The sequence below is a fragment of the Mesoplodon densirostris genome, chromosome 7 (genome assembly GCF_025265405.1).
Source record: "Mesoplodon densirostris isolate mMesDen1 chromosome 7, mMesDen1 primary haplotype, whole genome shotgun sequence".
Lineage (NCBI taxonomy): Eukaryota > Metazoa > Chordata > Mammalia > Artiodactyla > Ziphiidae > Mesoplodon > Mesoplodon densirostris.
In genome coordinates this window covers 79,303,215-79,324,342 of record NC_082667.1, presented here as the reverse complement: position 1 = coordinate 79,324,342, position 21,128 = coordinate 79,303,215, and the positions used below count along the sequence as shown (strand labels likewise).

General features: G+C 45.2%; 2 protein-coding genes across 2 annotated transcripts in view; one reads left to right on the top strand and one right to left on the bottom strand.

The window, feature by feature from the left end:
* Window positions 1–21,128, top strand: part of LOC132494286 (U3 small nucleolar RNA-associated protein 25 homolog) — a 720,475-nt gene that overhangs the window by 38,914 nt on the left and 660,433 nt on the right. The window lies entirely within an intron of this gene.
* Window positions 7,244–21,128, bottom strand: part of LOC132493606 (forkhead-associated domain-containing protein 1-like) — a 63,985-nt gene continuing 50,100 nt past the window's right edge. The window contains exons 11-13 of the mRNA XM_060104321.1: window positions 18,912–19,036; window positions 8,085–8,180; window positions 7,244–7,660 (exon numbers count right to left, since the gene is read on the bottom strand). Coding sequence (XP_059960304.1) covers window positions 7,244–7,660; window positions 8,085–8,180; window positions 18,912–19,036 — 638 coding nt within the window. The remainder of the gene's footprint in view (window positions 7,661–8,084; window positions 8,181–18,911; window positions 19,037–21,128) is intronic.

Genomic DNA, 21,128 nt, shown 5'->3' with positions numbered 1-21,128 from the left:
CAGGGATTCTTTGAACCATGTGGATCCAACCTTAGACAGAATCTCTGTATAATGGTCACAAAAAGGCGGCCGAAGCTCCAACCCTTACATCTTCTCAGCTTTAAATTCCATAGGGAAGGATAGGAGTCTTTTTCCTAAGCTTCCCCCAATGGCTTCACTGCTTCTCATTTTCTCTGGGTGGGTCACAAGCCCATTGCTGAGCCAATTATTGTGGCCCAGGAGACTGCTCTGATTGGCTGAGCTTGAGCCAACATGCCCATCCCTGCAGCCAGAGGTGGAATCAACAGTGTCTCTGAGAAACTGGACTGAGACTAGGAGAAAGGTGTTGTCTCCAAAGGGGGATTATAACGCCATAATATTTTAGAAGAGAGGTGAATTGTTATTAGGTGAAGAAAACCAGATGTCTACCACAGTAGCCAACATGTACAGATCATTAACATCTGGATTTATGCCTTTTTTTGGGAAAATGGGAATATCTGGCAATACCTGGACTCTCTTCTTGTATATAGATCAACAATCTGCTGGGGCTGCGAAGAGGCTCCCTCTTTAGATACAGCCTATGTTCTGCCTGCCCAATGCACTGCTCATATTTCCTCTCTGGCTCCTGGAAGCACTTGAATTTTTATTGCCAGCATAATTTGATTCTGTAAAGAAATCTGTTCTTCCCACCAGAATGGAAGAGCCAAATGTACAGGGGTCAAATAGCTCTCCTGTGCTCCCACAAACTCCTGAGGACAAATGCCTGGCCATTTTTAATAGTCTCGTTCCTTGCTCATTTTAAAAGCCTTCTTTAAAAAAAATATTGAATACATAGTGATTTTAGAATCTGTTATCTGATAATTCCAACATCTGAAGTCTTTGGGTGGGAGTGGCAGAGGGGTGGTGTCTCAATATCTTGTTTGTTGTGTCTGCTTACTCTGGCTCATACTGACTTATTGCTTGGATGTTTAGTAATTTGACTGTGATCTCATTCTTGATTGAACTTAATCTGTGGGAATCCTGAGGGGTCTGATTGCTGGCTGCTTTGCTCTCGGAAGTCTTTTTTGTTTGTTTCAGCTGGATGCCGGGGATGCTAATAACCTCTGAACACTGACATTTATTTCCTCAACTGGGAGTTTTCCCACTGAATACATGGAGTATAAACTTGAGCCCCAGACCCACGTGGTTACAAACCTTCAGGGTGATCATCATCATCATCAGTATTGTGGCCATTATTAGTTTTCCCCTCCAGAGCCACATTGAAAACTACAGGTTTTCATAGGCTCCCCTTTCTGAAAGTCCAGAAGAAAAATTTTTTTAAGCCCTCCTCTTGCCAGGGTGTGGAGCATCTTTGAGGGTGCCAGCTTAATACAGGCATCTTAGACTTGGTTAGCTCACTTTTCAAGGCCCAAGTCTTAATCTCCTGTTTCCTGCACTTACTAAAGGCAAATGGCTTCCTCATTTGCTTATGCTTTGGTTGTAGCTCACTCTGTTTGTATGTGTGTCTGTATGTTCCTTTGAGATTGCCTACATAAAAATTGTTTTTTATTATGGGATTTTGGAAACACACACAAAACTAGAGAAGCCTGCGATTAACTCCATGTATTCATCATCCAGCTTCAACATTTTCCCAGTGTTCTCTCATTCTTTTATCTTCCTTTTTGAGTTTTTTTCTAGGTTAATTTAAAGCAAGTTGTGTCATTTCACCCATAAAGACATCCTAACTGAAAGGACTTTTTGTTCCTTTACATTATCCCCGCCTTGACATGATCACAGCTAAAAATACTTATAATCATTCCTGAATAACATCTAATATTCAGTCCATGCTCACATTTCCTTGATTCTCTCAGAGATATCTTTTTTACTTTTATCTTTGTTAGAATCAGGATCCAGACAAGGTCCACACATTACACTTGGTTGTTACGTCTCTGAAATGTCTTTAATTCTGTAACAGCAACACCCCACCCCTGACCTTTTTTATCCCCCAGCCACTGATTTGTTGGAGAAACTGGGTCTTTTGTCCTGGAGAACATTCACATCCTGGATTTAGCTGATCACTTCTTCTTGGTTTCAGTTAACTTGTTCCTCTTTTCCCCATGTTTCCTGTAAACAAATAGTTAGATCTAGAGGACTGAGGAGATCAAAGTCTTTTTGTTGTCCAGACGCCTTCATAGGCGGTACTGTGTGATCCATCCTGCATAACACAGTGAGCACATAATGTCTGGTCATCCTGTTTTTAATGATATTGAGACTGAATGGTAGGCCCAGTGCTAACAGACTGAGCCATCCATTACAAGGTCCCCAACAGCTTCTTTTCCCCCAATAATTAACATTTTTAATTTTTAATTATGGTAAAATATACATAACGTAACATTTACCATCTTAACCATTTAAAAATATACAGTTCGGGCTTCCCTGGTGGCGCAGTGGTTGAGAGTCCGCCTGCCGATGCAGGGGACGCGGGTTCGTGCCCTGGTCCGGGAAGATGCCACATGCCGCAGAGCTGCTGGGCTCGTGAGCCATGGCCGCTGAGCATGCACGTCCGGAGCCTGTGCTCCGCAACGGGAGAGGCCACAACAGTGAGAGCCCTGCGGACCGCAAAAACAAACAAACAAACAAACAAACAAAACACACAAGTGGCACGGAGGAAGCCAGAATCTTGAGAATACCTGGGCCCAAGGAAATCTTGGAAGATAGTGAGTTAAAGAGAATAGTGAGGATAAGACGATGGTAGGAGAGCATGTATGCTTTTTGGTCCTGTGTACTAAGGCTTTTGTATACAAGCTCCCATTGGGAAGGCTACGAGCTAGGTGCCATTTTTATTCTCATCTTAAAGAAGAAGGATCTGAGCTAATTAAGCAGAGGGAAGGTTAGGGGCTTCTCCTGGCTGAGACCACAAGACAAAGCGGTGGTCACGCCCCCTAGCCAGGACTTGATTGGCTGGAGATTTGATTGGCAGGAGAGCTGAGCGGCTTCTCCTGCCAGAAGCAGCCGGTGCCCTTCAGCCTTTCTTCCACTTCAAGCCCTAAGAAAGGGCTTGCGTGCTTCCCAAGTGGCAACTTCTGTGCATTTAAAAATTTCCTCTTGAAAATCCCAGCCTTAGCCCATTCACAAAAGGTATCTGGATCCTTTCTTGGCCGTGGCCGAGTCATATTCACCAAAGAGAAGAGCGCATCCCATAAGAGCTGGCGGCTTTGGGAGGACCGGGGAAGGCGTCAGCTGGCAGGAAGCTCCCTGAAAGAAATAGAGGAATTCCCACCCATCCATGAGCTGCCTATTCTTCCCCCTTAGAAACAGGGCTTGTGATGTGCCAGGCACTGCAGGCATTTTGCCATTTAACCCTCCCACTGCCCCACGGAGTAGGCCCCTTGCTAACAGTTTTGGTTGCTTTTGTTGAGGAACCTGTGATACAGAGGTCAAGCCACTTACTCAGGGTCATTCGGGGCAGTGGTGGGGCTTGACCCCTATTTGTTTGACTCCAAATCTGGCCTCTGAACTCTGAGAGACACTGCCGGCTTCTCGAGGGATGTGGGATGTGGATTCGAGTGCGCACGGCCTGGGCCGCGGTTCCCGTCCCTCTGCCACATGGACAGAGCCACAGACCCAGTTCGCTGTGAAGGCCCAGCATCTTATACCAAGTCTCATTTTCACAGCCAAAGATATTAGTGTGGAAATAGTACTTTTGATTCTTGAAAGGTCTGCTTGGTGAAGAGATGGTCAAACATTAAAACTACAAACTCCATTCTTTTGGTGGGGGGAATTCTGAAGCTTAAGATGTGTCATTTCATCTCAGTGCTTCAACCTTGCCACCTCTGTGAACGGGTGAAGAGTTTCAAAGTTTTATACAGAAGGCTAAAAAACTAAGGCTCCTTGTGAAAATACTAAGTGTAAAACTTAGAAAAGAGGAATTCTACTTTCTGTTCATTTCTGCTTAAAGACAACGAAGATATACTCCCTGGAAGGAACGGATGCCAAGACAGATGTATACAAGTGCCCTTTAGGATCCAGCAAAACTTTCAAATGTATTATTGTTTTCTTCCCGACAAACAGGGATTTCTGACGACATATTAACAACAAGCCTGAAATGCAAACCTGAGTCCTGGAGTGAAACCCCCAGGAGCAATCGTGCGATGTATCCAAGGGGGCCACCCTGGTAAGGGAGACACAGAAGGAGGGGGTGTGGAAAAGTGAACATGGGCGGGGGAGGGCAGCAGGTGGGGAGGGAATCCTGTTTCTGCCACTTAGTAGCCAGGGAACGGTACCCTCTGTCAACTCAGCTTTCCCCTCTCTCTAAGGGGCTGACACTTGCCAGCATCCCTTGCGGGTTGATGGGAGAGATGAAGCATGTGCGGTGTGGAGCAGGTGCCTGTCCCTTGGTCAGTCTTTCCCCCAGTTGTGAATTCCACGAATTTGAAAGCTACTAGTTGTAGCTCTTCTGGGGACCCTGACACAGGTTCAGCTTGGCCATTTCAGACCCTTCTCGGCTGAGGGATGTCCAGCGCCAAACAGGATGGCATGTCCCTTGCGTTGTGTGTGAATGAGGCAGCCCAGGAATAATGCATGTGAAACCTCATTATGTAAATCCTCAGGTTTTCAGTACATGACAGTGGCTTTTTTGGGGGCCCTTCTCTGTCCCATTCTGTGGTCTGGTGTCTCTGCTTTGGGACCTAGTCTGCCAAGCCCTGGGGGTGGTGGTGGGCACCTTGGGGAGGGGTGAGCTCTCCAGAGGGCACATCAAAGGGAAAGTCACAACTCTGTCACTGGCCCAGCTCTCCCTGGCATTGCTTGGTGTGAAAGGAAACTATCCTCTGCCTGAGGCAGCCCCATGTCACACACAGACTAAGGCCTGTGATGTTTAATTCACAGCAGTGAGCACTGGAAACACCGCATCCAGGCTCCCTCAGAGCAGGACAGCCACTTTTCATTTCTGGGGCTCTAAGCAGAGAGCCTGCTGTCTGGAAACCTATTGCCTGGAAGGTTCGCAGGATGGAGGGCAGGCTTCTGCAAGGAACTATCTGACCATCACCTCCTGGTTGAGGAGAAGGGCACCCTTCTATGACCTTGGCCTCCTTAGAGCTCATGCAGGCAACAAACACACACATACAAATACACACACATGCAAACACACAGCACATACTCACATGTACACACATACATGCAAGCATGCGTGTACAAATACACAGCCCCAAGTCAGAAAGACTGGAGTACTATTCTGGCTACTCACAAGAGCAAACCCAAATCTTTATTCTCAGAGAGCTTATCCCTCAGTGTATCCCTGCCACCTGGCAGAACAATGAAAATCAGAAGCGCCGCCTTTAAAAACACTCGGGCTGTTCACTCAACTGATTGTGGTCATCATTGCAGGAGGCAGGGAAGTCAGATCATGATGCTGGACACCCTTAAGCTCAGTACAGTGCTGTGTGTCAATTATGTCTCAATAAAACTGGTAGAAAAAATAGTTATCTGGATAGAAAGAACAAGATAAAATACACGAATTATCAAAAGTTAAAAAAATACAGACGAGCTAGACTATGAGTCTCAGAAAGCACTGTTCACAACAGCCAGGACATGGAAGCAGCCTAAATGTCGATGGAGGAGTGGATAAAGAAGATGTGGTACAAATATACAGTGGAATACTACTCAGCCGTAAAAAAGAATGAAGTAATGCCATTTGCAGCAACATGGATGGACCTAGAGACTATCATACTATGTGAAGTAAGTCAGACAAAGACAAGTATCATATGAATTCACTTATATGTGGAATCTAAAAAAAATGATACAAATGTGCTTATTTATAAAACAGAAACAGACTCACAGACTTTGAAAACAAACTTATGGTTACCAAAGTGGAAATGTGGTGGGGAGGGATAAATTTAGAGTTTGGGATTAACATATACACACTATTATATATAAAATATATAATCAACAAGGACCTACTGTATAGCACAGGGAACTCTACTCAATATTCTGTAATAACTTATATGGGAAAAGAATCTGAAAAAGAATAGATATATGTGTATGTATAACTGAATCACTTTGCTGTACACCTGAAACTAACACAACACTGTAAATCAACTATACTCCAATATAAAATAAAAATTAACTTAAAAAAAAGAAAGTTAAAAAAAATAGAGGCAAGCTAGACTATGAGTCTCAGAGAGGTTAAGCTGACACATATATATAGAATCTAAAAAAAAAAAATGTTCTGATGAACCTAGGGGCAGCCAGGAATAAAGACACAGATGTAGAGAATGGACTTGAGGACATGGGGAGGGGGAAGGGTAAACTGGGACGAAGTGAGAGAGTGGCACGGACATATATACACAACCAAAGGTAAAACAGATAGCCAGTGGGAAGCAGCCGCATGGCACAGGGAGATTAGCTCAGTGCTTTGCGACCATCTAGAGGGGTGGGATAAGGAGGGTGGGAGGGAGACACAAGAGGGAGGGATGTGAGGATATACGTATGCATATAGCTGATTCACTTTGTTATACAGCAGAAACGAACACCACACTGTAAAGCAATTATACTCCAATAAAGATGTTAAAAAAAAAAAAGCTGCCTGAAGTCACACAGTAAGTGGCAGAACAAGAGTCTAAACCTAAGTCTGCCTAACGCTAAAGCTATTCTGTCACCTTCCTTTGCAATGAGCGAATGCATTCTGTGCTGCCTGGATCCCACCGGGACCTCAGTTGGCTGTTTCTAAAGGGAGCTGAGGGGCAGCCTCAGAGGCTCTGCTCTGAGCAGGGACCTCTCACCTTCTGCTGCCTGATCGCCCTGGTGACCCTCTTCTCCCGGTGCAGCCGCTCTTCCATGTGCACCAGGGCCTCCTTCAGCAGCGCCTTTTCTTCGGCCTCTTTGGAGATGTCGTCCTTCAGCTTTGCCACCTGTGACTGGTACATCTGAACCGACACTTTGCTCTGCCTGAGCACACAGGAGAGACAAAGTCTCTTTTCTCCTCATCTTTCTCACTCACCACCAATGCTCCCGACCTGGGAGATCCTCAGAACACTTCCATATATGCCTGGTTTCGCGGTTTCCTTACAAGTGGGGGGAAGGCTGAAGATGTGGGGACTAGAGGGCAGAATAAATAGCCCATTGGCTGTGGACGTGCAGCATGAAGGGGGCACAGGTTATGCTACCAGCCCCTCCCAATTTCCCAGAGAGGGTGGGGGAACGGATACCACTGAAAATAGGATGGAATTATGAAAAGCACACACATGGTGAAACATCAGACACATTTATAAAAGGTGCACCTTGTTCCTTAACAGTACGGTACTTTAACTGCTGCTTTCTTGCCCAGAGACTTGGGTCCATCAGGCCCTGAGTCACCATCCCGCCTCCCCCCTCCACACCCAGGCCTCTGTCCTCTTGTCCTGATCCCTACGGGTCTGGAGCTGCCCCGAGGTTTAGCCTGGAGAATGGAGGCCTGGGCCTTTTGCTGGGGACATGGGCCATACTTGAGCTGTTCAATGTCCTTCTCGTATCGTTTCAAAAGCTCTTCTTTCCTCTGCAGCTGGTTCTTGAGAAGGGTGATCTTATCAAACACCAGGTAGAGGTCTCTTTGTCGAAGCTGGTAGACTCTCTCCCTCTCTTTTGGGGAGAGGTGTTTCATGGACACGTGACCTGACATATCTTTGATGTTCATCATAGTCCCGAGGGTTTTGCTCATATCCAAGTACTACGAGAAAGCGTTTCACAGGTAAGAGGCCTGGCCCAAGACCGCTGGTGGCCACTTTGAGGAGGCAAACATCTAATTCTGTTTCATTCATTTTCTGCAGTTGCAGAGAAGAAACACATGCTTTGCAAATGAGTGCATTTGGGGCTTTTAGTATGACTTTCATTTTCCCCCGCATCCATTTACACTATGCCATTTTGAGAATTGGGGGGAGGGGGGGAGGGGGAATGACAACAGATATAAACATTCATTCTTACTACCCAGTCTTCCAAGGAATTGGGCTCTGCAATTTCCAGCCCATGCTGGGATAGGAGATGGGTCTCGTGGAGCTACTGTAACAACTAAACATGTATGTGAGGTTGATGTGTAAACTATCTGCAGGGCACGCAAGTTTGGACAGGAGGGGACTGATGCTGGGTATACCTACCAGCTTTTCACTAAGATCTAAAGCCTCAGCCACATCCGTTTTCCATAACTTCTCAGTGGCCATGATGGACCCTGGGCTGGAAAGGCCATTTTGAAGCTGAAATTTAAAAAAAGAAAAAAAAGTCTCTTGGCATTCCATTATGATTTTCTACATCCAGAAGAATAACCCAAAGAATAATGGAAGAACTGGAAAGTTACTAAAGAATAATTTGAGAGAGTTAATTTTTTTAACATCTTTATTGGAGTATAATTGCTTTACAATGCTGTGTTAGTTTCTGTTGTATCAAAAAGTGAATCAGCTATACGTATCCATATATCCCCATATCCCCTGCCTCTTGCGTCTCCCTCCCACCCTCCCTATCTCACCCCTCTAGGTAGACACACAGCACTGACCTGCTCTCCCTGTGCGATGCAGCTGCTTCCCACTAGCTATCTATTTTACCTTTGGTAGCGTGTGTGTGTATATATGTCCATGCCAAGAGACTTGGTTTTAAATCCAGTCTGACTCTGTGAACTGCTTTCTTTATGTCTGTGCTCCTACCCCTTCAGAGCACGACTGCCTTTGAAATGATGCATCACTTGTGCCATTCTTTGGCCACTGTCTCGTCTGTCTTCCCTTTAGGCCAGTGGTTCTCAACCGGGGGTGACTCTGTCCACCCCACCCCCTCCAGGACATTTAGCAATGCCTGGACACATTTGTGGTTGTCATAATTGCTGCTGGCGTCTAGTGGGTAGAGGACAAGGATGCTGCTAAACACCCCACGATGCATAGGGCAGTCTCCCAAACAAAGAGTTACCTGGCTCAAAAAATCAGTACCGCTGATGTTGAGAAGACAAGCTCCAGAAAAATGGGGACCATGTGGTCACTATCTCCCTCCTTGTGCCCAGCATGGCACCTGGCAATGAGTGCTGCATAGTGGGCATGTTTGTTGAATGAACGAATGAAGGTTAAGTGGAAAATAGCCTCCCTCCTTTTTATTAAAGGAATCTCATTTCTGTGCAGCAGAAACCATACCCTCACAAAATTTGGCCCAACCTTCTCCTAGCTCTGGAACCTGGTGGGTGGGCATCACTTCAGACCCTTTCCAGAGACAATGCAGATAGTGTTTGCAGCTGCATCTCCCTAAGACCCCAACCAGCCAGCTGGCTGCTGGAAGCCCAACTGACTGCATGGAAAGGCCACCAGACTGAATAGGGGACCTGATCTGAACGACTACAAATAACCATAGTAAACATCCTTAAAAAATAAAGTGGCTTTTAATGCTTGCCATGAGCCTCTCTTAGCCCTAGCATTTGTTGGCACTACCCTGAAAACCTCTGAGATTAAAAACAAAACAACTGGCGGTGCCGCCCAAGTACCCAGGAGGAAGGCACGGGCCCTCCCTGCCTGAGGGATTAGAAGTCTAAAGTGGATGAACACTTAGTGACCATCTTGTTGGAGACCCTCTTCCTACGTGGTATCTGAGACTCAGTGGAAATGTAATTCTCTGTCCAAGGTCACACAAGGCAGCACCAGTGGAACCAGAAGTCTGGGCTCTGGACTTACCATATGTTTCTTCAGTCATGCATCACAGAATTATTGAACACCTACTAGACTAGATGCTGGAGATGTAATGCTATCCACTTATCTCAATACCACGTTTAAAAAACCTATCTTTTGGACCCGGAGGAAGATGGCGGAAGAGTAAGACGCGGAGATCACCTTCCTCCCCACAGATACATCAGAAATTCATCTACACGTGGAGCAACTCCTACAGAACACCTACTGAACGCTGACAGAAGACCTCAGACCCCCCGAAAGGCAAGAAACTCCCCACATACCTGGGTAGGGCAAAAGAAAAAAAGAATAAACAGAGACAATAGGATAGGGACGGGACCTGCACCAGTGGGAGGGAGCCGTGAAGGAGGAAAGGTTTCCACACACTACAAGCCCCTTCGCGGGCGGAGGCTGCAGGTGGCGGAGGGGGAAAGCTTCGGAGTAGCGGAGGAGAGCACAGCAACAGGGGTGTGGAGGGCAAAGCAGAGAGATTCTGGCACAGAGGATCGGTGCCCTCAGGCACACACCAGCCCGAGAGGCTTGTCTGCTTGGCCGCCGGGGCGGGCGGGGCTGGGAGCTGAGGCTCGGGTATCGGCTTTCAGTCGGAGCGCAGGGAGAGGACTGGGGCTGGCTGCAGGAAGAGAGCCTGAAGGGGTTAGTGCACCACGGCTAGCCTGGAGGGAGTCCGGGGAAAGGGTCTGGAGCTGCCGAAGAGGCAAGAGACTTTTTTCCCTTTTGTTTCCTGGTGCGCGAGGAGAGGGCATTAAGAGGGCTGCTTGGGGAAGCGCCGGAGACAGGCGCGAGCCGCGGCTAAAGGCGCGGACCTCGGAGACGGGCGTGGGACGCTGGGGCTGCCACTGCCGCCGCCGCCGCGGGGCCTGTGTGCGAGCGCGGGTCACTGTCCGCCCTGCCTTCCGGGGGGACTGTGCACCCCGCCACTGCCGGGGTCCCGGGACCCGGGGACGGCTTTCCCGGGAAAGTGCACGGAGCGCCTCGGGCTGCTGCAACATCACGCCGGCCTCTGCCGCCGCAGGCCCGCCCCACACTGCGCGCCCCTCCCTCCCCTCTGCCTGAGTGAGCCAGAGCCCCCAAATCAGCGGCTCCTTTAAACCCGTCCTGTCTGAGCGAAGAACCGACGCCCTCCGGCGACCTACGCGCAGAGGCGGGGCCAGGTCCAGGGCTGAGACCCGGGAGCTGTGAGAGCAGAGAAGAGACAGGGAAATCTCTCTGTGCAGCCTCGGAGGCAGCGGATTAAAGCTCCACGGCCCATTTGATGTGCCCTGCGTCTGTGGAGTGCATGAATGGACAGCGAATCATCCCAAATTGAGGAAGTGGACTTTGAGGACAAGATTTAAGACTTTCCCCCCTTTTCCTCTTTTTACAACGAATTATCCCAAATTAAGGAGGTGGACTTAGAGAGCAAGATTTCAGACTTCTCGCCCTTTTCCTCTTTTTACAACGAATTATCCCAAATTGAGGAGGTGGACTTGGAGAGCAAGATTTTTGATTTTTCCCCCTGCTCTCTTTTTGTGAATGTGTATGTGTAATCTTCTGTGCAAGAGTCTCTCTGTATAGCTTTGCTTCCACCATATGTCCCAGGGTTCTATCTGTCCGTTTTTTTTTTCAATCATTACTTTTTAATTTTAATAACGCTACTATATTTCATAGTTTATTCTATTTTACTTTACCTGCTCTTTCTTTTTTTTCCTACCTTTCCTTCCTCCCTCCCTCCCTCCGCTCCTCCTTTCCTTCTTTTTCTTTCCTCCCTCCCTCCCTCCCACCCTTCTTCTTTCCACTTTCTTTTTCTTTCCTTCCTCCCTCCTCTCTTTCTTTCTTTCTTTCCATCCTTCCTCCCTCCCTCCCTCCTTTCTTTCTTCCTTCCTTCCTTCCTTCCTTTCTTCCCTTCTTCCTTTCTTTCCCTCTCACTTTCTTTCTTCTAATAATTCTTTCTTTCTACTTTTTCTCCCTGTTATTCTGAGCCGGGTGGATGAAAGGCTCTTGGTGCTGCAGCCAGGAGTCAGTGCTGTGCCTCTGAAGTGGGAGAGCCAATTTCAGAACACGGGTCCACAAGAGACCTTCCAGCTCCACATAATATCAAGCAGCGAAAATCTCCCAGAGATCTCCATCTCAACACCAGCACCGAGCTTCAGTCAACGACCAGCAGGCTACAGTGCTGGTCACCCTATGCCAAGCAACTAGCAAGGCAGGAACATAAACCCACCCATTATCAGAGAGGCTACCTAAAAACATAATAAGGCCACAGGCACCCCAAAACACACCACCAGACGTGGACCTGTCCACCAGAAAGACAAGATCGAGCCTCAACCACCAGAACACAGGCATTAGTCCCCCCCCACCAGGAAGCCTACACAACCTACTGAAACAACCTTAGCCACTGGGGACACACACCAAAAACAACGGGAACTATGAATCTGCAGCCTGCAAAAAGGAGACCCCAAACACAGTAAGAGAAGCAAAATGAGAAGACAGAAAAACACACAGCAGGTGAAGGAGCAAGATAAAAACCTACCAGACCTAACAAATGAAGAGGTAATAGGCAGTCTACCTGAAAAAGAATTCAGAATAATGATAGTAAAGCTGATCCAAGATTCTATTTCCAAGATCCAAAATCTTGGAAATAGAATAGACAAAATGCAAGAAACAGTTAACAAGGACCTAGAAGAACTAAAGATGAATCAAGCATCAATTAAAAATACAATAAATGAAATGAAAAATACTCTAGATGGGATCAATAGCAGAATAACTGAGGCAGAAGAATGGATAAGTGAGGTGGAAGATAAAATAGTGGAAATAACGGATGCAGAGCAAAATAAAGAAAAAAAGAATGAAAAGAACAGAGGACAGTCTCAGAGACCTCTGGGACAACATTAAACGCACCAACATTCGAATTATAGGGGTTCCAGAAGAAGAAGACAAAAAGAAAGGGGCTGAGAAAATATTTGAAGAGATTATAGTTGAAAACTTCCCTAATATGGGAAAGGAAATAGTTAATCAAGTCCAGGAGGCACAGAGAGTCCCATACAGAATAAATCCAAGGAGAAATACGCCAAGACACATATTAATCAAACTGTCAAAAATTAAACACAAAGAAATCATATTAAAAGCAGCAAGGGAAAAGCAACAAATAACACACAAGGGAATCCCCATCAGGTTAACAGCTGATCTCTCAGCAGAAACTCTACAAGCCAGAAAGGAGTGGCAGGACATAATTAAAGTGATGAAGGAGACAAACCTGCAACCAAGATTACTCTACCCAGCAAGGATCTCATTCAGATTTGATGGAGAAATTAAAACCTTTACAGACAAGCAAAAGCTGAGAGAGTTCAGCACCACCAAACCAGCTTTACAACAAATACTAAAGGAACTTCTCTAGGCAAGAAACACAACAGAAGGAATATACCTACAATAACGAACCCAAAGCAATTAAGGAAATGGGAATAGGAACACACATATCAATAATTACCTTAAATGTAAATGGACTAAATGCTCCCACCAAAAGACAGAGAGTGGCTGAATGGATACAAAAACAAGACCCATATATATGCTGTCTACAAGAGACCCACTTCAGACCTAGAGACACATACAGACTGAAAGTAAGGGGATGGAAAAAGATATTCCATGCAAATGGAAATCAAAAGAAAGCTGGAGTAGCAATTCTTATATCAGACAAAATAGACTTTAAAATAAAGACTATTAGAAGAGACAAAGAAGGACACTACATAACGATAAAGGGATCGATCCAAGAAGAAGATATAACAATTGTAAATCTTTATGCACCCAACATAGGAGCACCTCAATACATAAGGCAAATACTAACAGCCATAAAAGGGGAAGTCGACAGTAACACAATCATAGTAGGGGACTTTAACACCCCACTTTCACCAATGGACAGATCATCCAAAATGAAAATAAATAAGGAAACACAAGCTTTAAATGATACATTAAACAAGATGGACTTAGTTGATATTTATAGGACATTCCATCCAAAAACAACAGAATACACATTTTTCTCAAGTGCTCATGGAACATTCTCCAGGATAGATCATATCTTGGGTCACAAATCAAGCCTTGGTAAATTTAAGAAAATTGAAATTGTATCAAGTATCTTTTCCGACCACAATGCTATGAGACTAGACATCAATTACAGGAAAAGATCTGTAAAAAATACAAACACATGGAGACTAAACAATACACTACTCAATAACGAAGTGATCACTGAAGAAATCAAAGAGGAAATTAAAAAATACCTAGAAACAAATGACAATGGAGACACGACGACCCAAAACCTATGGGACGCAGCAAAAGCAGTTCTAAGGGGGCAGTTTATAGCAATACAATCCCACCTTAAGAAACAGGAAACATCTCGAGTAAACAACCTGACCCTGCACCTAAAGCAATTAGAGAAAGAAGAACAAAAAAACCCAAAGTTAGCAGAAGGAAAGAAATCATAAAAAGCAGATCAGAAATAAATGAAAAAGAAATGAAGGAAACGATAGCAAAGATCAACCAAACTAAAAGCTGGTTCTTTGAGAAGATAAACAAAATTGACAAACCTTTAGCCAGACTCATCAAGAAAAGAAGGGAGAAGACTCAAATCAATAGAATTAGAAATGAAAAAGGAGAAGTAACAACTGACACTGCAGAAATACAAAGGATCATGAGAGATTACTACAAGCAACTCTATGCCAATAAAATGCACAACCTGGAAGAAATGGACAAATTCTTAGAAATGCACAATCTGCCAAGACTGAATCAGGAAGAAATAGAAAATATGAATAGACCAATCACAAGCACTGAAATTGAAACTGTGATTAAAAATCTTCCAACAAACAAAAGCCCAGGACCAGATGGCTTCACAGGCGAATTCTATCAAACATTTAAAGAAGAGCTAACACCCATCCTTCTCAAACTCTTCCAAACAATTTCAGAGGAAGGAACACTCCCAAACTCATTCTACGAGGCCATCATCACCTTGATACCAAAACCAGGCAAGGATGTCACAAAGAAAGAAAACTACAGGCCAATATCACTGATGAACATAGATGCAAACATCCTCAACAAAATACTAGCAAACAGAATCCAACAGCACATTAAAATGATCTTACACCATGATCAAGTTGGGTTTATTCCAGGAATGCAAGCATTCTTCAATATACGCAAATCAATCAATGTGATACACCATATTAACAAGTTGAAGGAGAAAAACCATATGATCATCTCAATAGATGCAGAGAAAGCTTTCGACAAAATTCAACACCCATTTATGATAAAAACCCTGCAGAAAGTAGGCATAGAGGGAACTTTCCTCAACATAATAAAGGCCATATATGACAAACCCACAGCCAGCATCGTCCTCAATGGTGAAAAACTGAAACCATTTCCACTAAGATCAGGAACAAGACAAGGCTGCCCACTCTCATCACTCTTATTCAACCTAGTTTTGGAAGTTTTAGCCACAGCAATCAGAGAAGAAAAGGAAATAAAAGGAATCCAAATTGGAAAAGAAGAAGTAAAGCTTTCACTGTTTGCAGATGACATGATACTATACATAGAGAATCCTAAAGATGCTACCAGAAAACTACTAGAGCTAATCAATGAATTTGGTAAAGTAGCAGGATACAAAATTAATGCAAAGAAATCTCTGGCATTCCTGTACACTAATGATGAAAAATCTGAAAATGAAATCAAGAAAACACTCCCATTTACCATTGCAACAAAAAGAATAAAATATCTAGGAATAAACCTACCTAAGGAGACAAAAGACCTGTATGCAGAAAATTATAAGACACTGATGAAAAAAATTAAAGATGATACAAATAGATGGAGAGATATACCATGCTCCTGGATTAGAAGAATCAATACTGTGAAAATGACTCTACTACACAAAGCAATCTACAGATTCAATGCAATCCCTATCAAACTACCACTGGCATTTTTCACAGAACTAGAACAAAAAATTTCAAAATTTGTTTGGAAAAACAAAAGACCCTGAATAGCCAAAGCAATCTTGAGAACGAAAAACGGAGCTGGAGGAATCAGGCTCCCTGACTTCAGACTATACTACAAAGCTACAGTAATCAAGACAGTGTGGTACTGGCATAAAAACAGAAAGATAGATCAATGGAACAGGATAGAAAGCCCAGAGATAAACCCACGCACATATGGTCACCTTATCTTTGATAAAGGAGTCAGGAATGTACAGTGGAGAAAGGACAGCCTCTTCAATAAGTGGTGCTGGGAAAACTGGACAGGGACATGTAAAAGTATGAGATTAGATCATTCCCTAACACCATACACAAAACTAAGCTCAAAATGGATTAAAGACCTAAATGTAAGGCCAGACACTATCAAACTCTTAGAGGAAAACATAGGCAGAACACTCTATGACATAAATCACAGCAAGATCCTTTTGGACCCACCTCCTAGAGAAATGGAAATAAAAACAAAGATAAACAAATGGGACCTAATGAAACTTCAAAGCTTTTGCACAGCTAAGGAAACCATAAACAGGACCAAAAGACAACCCTCAGAATGGGAGAAAATATTTGCAAATGAAGCAACTGACAAAGGATTAATCTCCAAAATTTATAAACAGCTCATGCAGCTCAATAGCAAAAAAACAAACAACCCAATCCAAAAATGGGCAGAAGACTTAAATAGGCATTTCTCCAAAGAAGATATACAGACTGCCAACAAACACATGAAAGAATGCTCAACATCATTAATCATTAGAGAAATGCAAATCAAAACTACAATGAGATATCATCTTACACCAGTCAGAATGGCCATCATCAAGAAATCTAGAAACAATAAATGCTGGAGAGGGTGTGGAGAAAAGGGAACACTCTTGCACTGCTGGTGGGAATGTGAATTGGTACAGCCACTATGGAGAACAGTATGGAGGTTCCTTAAAAAACTACAAATAGAACTACCATATGACCCAGCAATCCCACTACTGGGCATATACCCTGAGAAAACCATAATTCAAAAAGAGACATGTACCAAAATGTTCATTGCAGCTCTATTCACAATAGCCTGGAGATGAAAACAACCTAAGTGTCCATCATCGGATGAATGGATAAAGAAGATGTGGCACATATATACAATGGAATATTACTCAGCCATAAAAAGAAACGAAACTGAGCTATTTGTAATGAGGTGGATAGACCTAGAGTCTGTCATACAGAGTGAAGTAAGTCAGAAAGAGAAAGACAAATACCGTATGCTAACACATATATATGGAATTTAAAAAAAATGTCATGAAGAACCTAGGGGTAAAACGGGAATAAAGACACAGACCTACTTGAGAATGGACTTGAGGATATGGGGAGGGGGAAGGGTAAGCTGTGACAAAGCGAAAGAGAGGCATGGACATATATACACTACCAAACGTAAGGTAGATAGCTAGTGGGAAGCAGCCGCATAGAACAGGGAGATCAGCTCGGTGCTTTGTGACCGCCTGGAGGGGTGGGATGGGGAGGGTGGGAGGGAGGGAGATGCATGAGGGAAGGATGTGGGAACAGATGTATATGTATGACTGATTCACTTTGTTATAAAGAAGAAACTAATAAAAAAATAAAAAAATAAAAACAAAACAACTACAAAAATATAAAGGCCCCCAAAGTAACTGTGATAGATAAGAGTGGACATATTTGTCTATGTATCTATGGAGATGAGAATAAAAGAGGGTATCTGAAGATGACAATAAACCGGGCAGATCTGCTGCACAAAGAACCTGAGATGCTGCTCAGTGTCTTCAGCTACCCTGAGCTGCATCCTCTGTACCTCTCCAGACGCCCCCTCTTTTCCTGAGGGGAGGGTCACTAAGGAAGAGCCTGGGCTACAGGATCCAAGCACACAGTCCCCACCCGGTCTCTGCAGGCTAGCAGACACACCACCAGGGACACACCCCTGGTGTGTCTTCAATCATTATTCTGTGACCTTGGGTGAGGTACTTGACCTCCTGAAGCCTTAATTTTTCTTATCTCTTAAATGGGGACAAGAATAGTAACTATGACACAAGGCTGCTACGATGGTTCAATGACATAAGGCATGGAGCCAGCTGAGCTCAACGCCTGGCACACAGTAAGCAGTTCACAGATGTCAGCTATTCTTCCTCCTGCTCTTTCGTTTAATTACTGCCAATCTTGGAGGATTGAGAGTTGGGAGGTTTCCTGCTCTGTGGTGTCAGTGGTGGGATGAGGGCTTGTTGCCAAGGGGAAGGTCAATCTTGGAAGCAGGACCATCAGGACGTGAGATCCAGCTGAGCTCCCCACCTGGAGACGGTCCCTCTACTCCCAGCCTCAGAGAAGGAAGGTTCGATTTTATCAGGAAAACCAACACGTTTCTGAAGACTCACACATCTAGACGTGTGAGCAAATGTCTAGAAAAATTGTAGGAGAAAATGCTGGTACAGAGAGGATGGCTTTATTATGTTTTCCAAAAGCTGGTTTAGACCAGCTGCCACAGCAAGCCACGCTGACCTGAGCTGTCCATTGTCATGTGTCAGTCAAACACCCGATCAAACATCCATTTAGGATACAGGGCACCTTCAACCTAACAATCAAATTACTTCTGAAAATCCTGGCAAATACAAACTATGCTCCCTAAGAAAGGAAGGTTGTCTTGGATAATACTCTTTAAATACTGTTTGACAACAATAACTATCATCTATTAAAGTGCTCGCTATGAGCTAGGCACTGGGATAAGCACTTTACATAATGATCTCCTTTAATTTTTCCATCCTCATTTTACAGAAGGGAAATGAAGTCCCAGAAAGGTTAGGAGCCTGCCCAAGGTCACAGAGCTTGCAGAGCTGGGATTAGGACACAGGTCTCTGATTCTAGAACTTGTGTCTTCTTAATCATCATGGCTCCCTTTGGCTGCCCTTTATGTGTTCATGTTTTTCAGTTTATAGCAAAAAGCAAATGTTAGGCAAGCTCATGACATAATGTTGTACATAAGCTTGTTGGATATTTTCTGCAGAATATAACATGTGATGTGAAAAGGAGGGCCCAGAGATTGACCTGGCCAACATCAGTGCAATGCTATATCATGCTGTACGTGATGGGAAGCCGCCTTTCTATTCAAACATTGGATCGCTGGTACGGCCAGGCACCGATCAGTCCATACAGGTGCCAGCCCATCAGGGAGGACCTGGCCTCGAACCAATGATGTATACAGTGGTGCCAGGGCACACAGCTAGTGTCTGTCCTCATGCCCACCCTCCCCACTTGTCAGTCAGTGCAGAAACAAAGTTTCTTTGGTTACTGTTCGGATCTCTACTCTTGAAAAAGGTGGCAAGTCAGGTTTTACATCCAATATTTTCTGAACATGTTTTTCCATCCCGAGGGTCTTTAAGTCTAGAAATGATCGATCCATGTGGTCCTTATGATCTATAAAAGAAATAATTTACATTCAAAAGAAAGGCTCAGGAAGAAGTTACTGCATGTAAAAGTCACAGCTGCTATTTACTGGACACTTACCACAGGCCAGTACTAATTAGCTCACCATCCTCCCTTGGCAGGTGAGGCATCGAGGCCCAGAGAGGTGACATGACTTGTCCAAGGCCACACAGCTCAGATGAGGCTGCAGCCTCCCAGGGCAGGGGCACTGAGGGGGAACCTTCGGCCACAGGTGTGAGGATGGACTTGAACCCAGGCTTCTGTGTCCTAGCCCAGGGCTCCACCCAGCAGCAATCTTGGTTTCTTGAAAGCCCTATTCCCTCTAAACAGGGTATTTATCCTGGGTAGTTCCCCAAGGTTGGTCCTTGCACACCATCCGTCTATGAAAAAGTCCCAGGGGAGGTGCCATCATTCACCTGGTGTGATCACTGCTTGGCTGAGGCCCCACTGGGAGTGGGCACGCGTGGGTATGCAGAGTTGGAGGGGATGGCGTGTCAGAATGGAAGATGTGGTTGCGTGAATGATGCCTCCCCCCCAAAGATGTCTGGGTCCTAATCCTTAGAGCCTATGAACATTACCTAACAGGGCAGAAGGACCTTTGCAGATGTGATGAAGGTAAGGATCTTGAGATGCGGGCTTATCCTGGATTAGCTGGGGGGACCCAATATAGGCGCATGGGTTCTTACAAGAAGCAGACACAGGGAGTCTGACTACAGACAGACAGAGACGGTGATGTGACAGAAGCAGAGAGTTGAAGGTGCTCCTCTGCCGTGAGCCAAGGAAAGTGGGGAATTTTTATTTCCTCGCCTTTTCCAGTCTAGAGACTAGAAAAGGCAAGGAAACGGATTCTTTCCTAGAGCCTCCAGAAGGAACCAGCCCCTTGCCTTTACCTTAGCGAAACTGATTTTGGACCTTTGGCCTCCAGAACTGTAAAGAATAAATATGAGTTGTGTTAAGCCCCTCAGTTTGTGGTAATTTGTTAGAACAGCCATAGGAAACTAATATGGGGGGTGAAGGCAGGAGGTAGGATGAGAGGTGGGGAAATGCAGTGCATGTTCTGGAAGAGCTTAATTGGGGTAGAGCAGATGATGGGGGAGGGGAGGAGTAGAGGGAAGAGTCGGGATGGAAAGCTGAGCTCAGTTTGTGGCCAGCCTAGAACCGTAGCCTAAAGAGTATAAACTTGATTTAAACATCACTGAAATGTCACGAGTGTGACCTGTGTGCCCGGCCCTCTGCCAAGCAATCAACGCATCACCCCACTGTACTGTCCCGCCATCGCCTCCTTTTACACATGAGGCAGTCGGGCTCTGAGACGTGTGGCTGCTGGACGCCACACAGCTGGCACATGGCTGAGCCAGGGCTTGGGATCACAGTGGTGTGACTCCAGGGTCTGAGTCACTGCTGTTTCAGCTTCTGATGGAGCAGTGAGTTGGCTTAATGAAGGGTGATTGTTTTTTTCAGAACAATAACCGGGATGTATTAGAGACGAAGGAGCCGGCAGCATTCCTCAGCTGCAGCATTCTCGACGTGTTGGGCTGGACAGTCCTCGCTGTGGGAGCCGTCCTGGGCACCGTAGGACGTTTAGCAGCATCCCTGGCCTCCACCTACTGGCTGCCAGGAGCATCACCCACCCAAGCTGTAATTATCAAAGATGAGACGGTTTCAAGAAAGCAAACCGAGAGGGTTGGGTAGGCCAGAGAGAACATGGCGGGGGGAGGAAGCTGGGGCTTCAGTGCAGGGGGGGCCACGTCAGTTGCCAAGGAGGCAAAGACAATGTGGGAAGTTGGTGGTGAGCACACAGGGTGTAATGCACTTCAAGGTCTTAGTGGGACAGGAGTACAAGCAGTAGAAAAGGAGCTAAAGAAGCAGTGGTCCCAGTGAAGATGCACCAGCTTGGAGCGTATGTTTGATGACGAAGGAGAAAGATGGAGTGGGAGGCTGTAGACACTGAAGAAGGAGGTCGTGATTCAGGAGCTTGTGCACAAGGTGGTCTGGGAGGGAGAGAGAAGGGGAGACTCAGGGAGGGAAGAGCTGCATTTGGAAAGAGAACATAGTGAGGGAAGATGGAGGGAAAGGAGGAAAG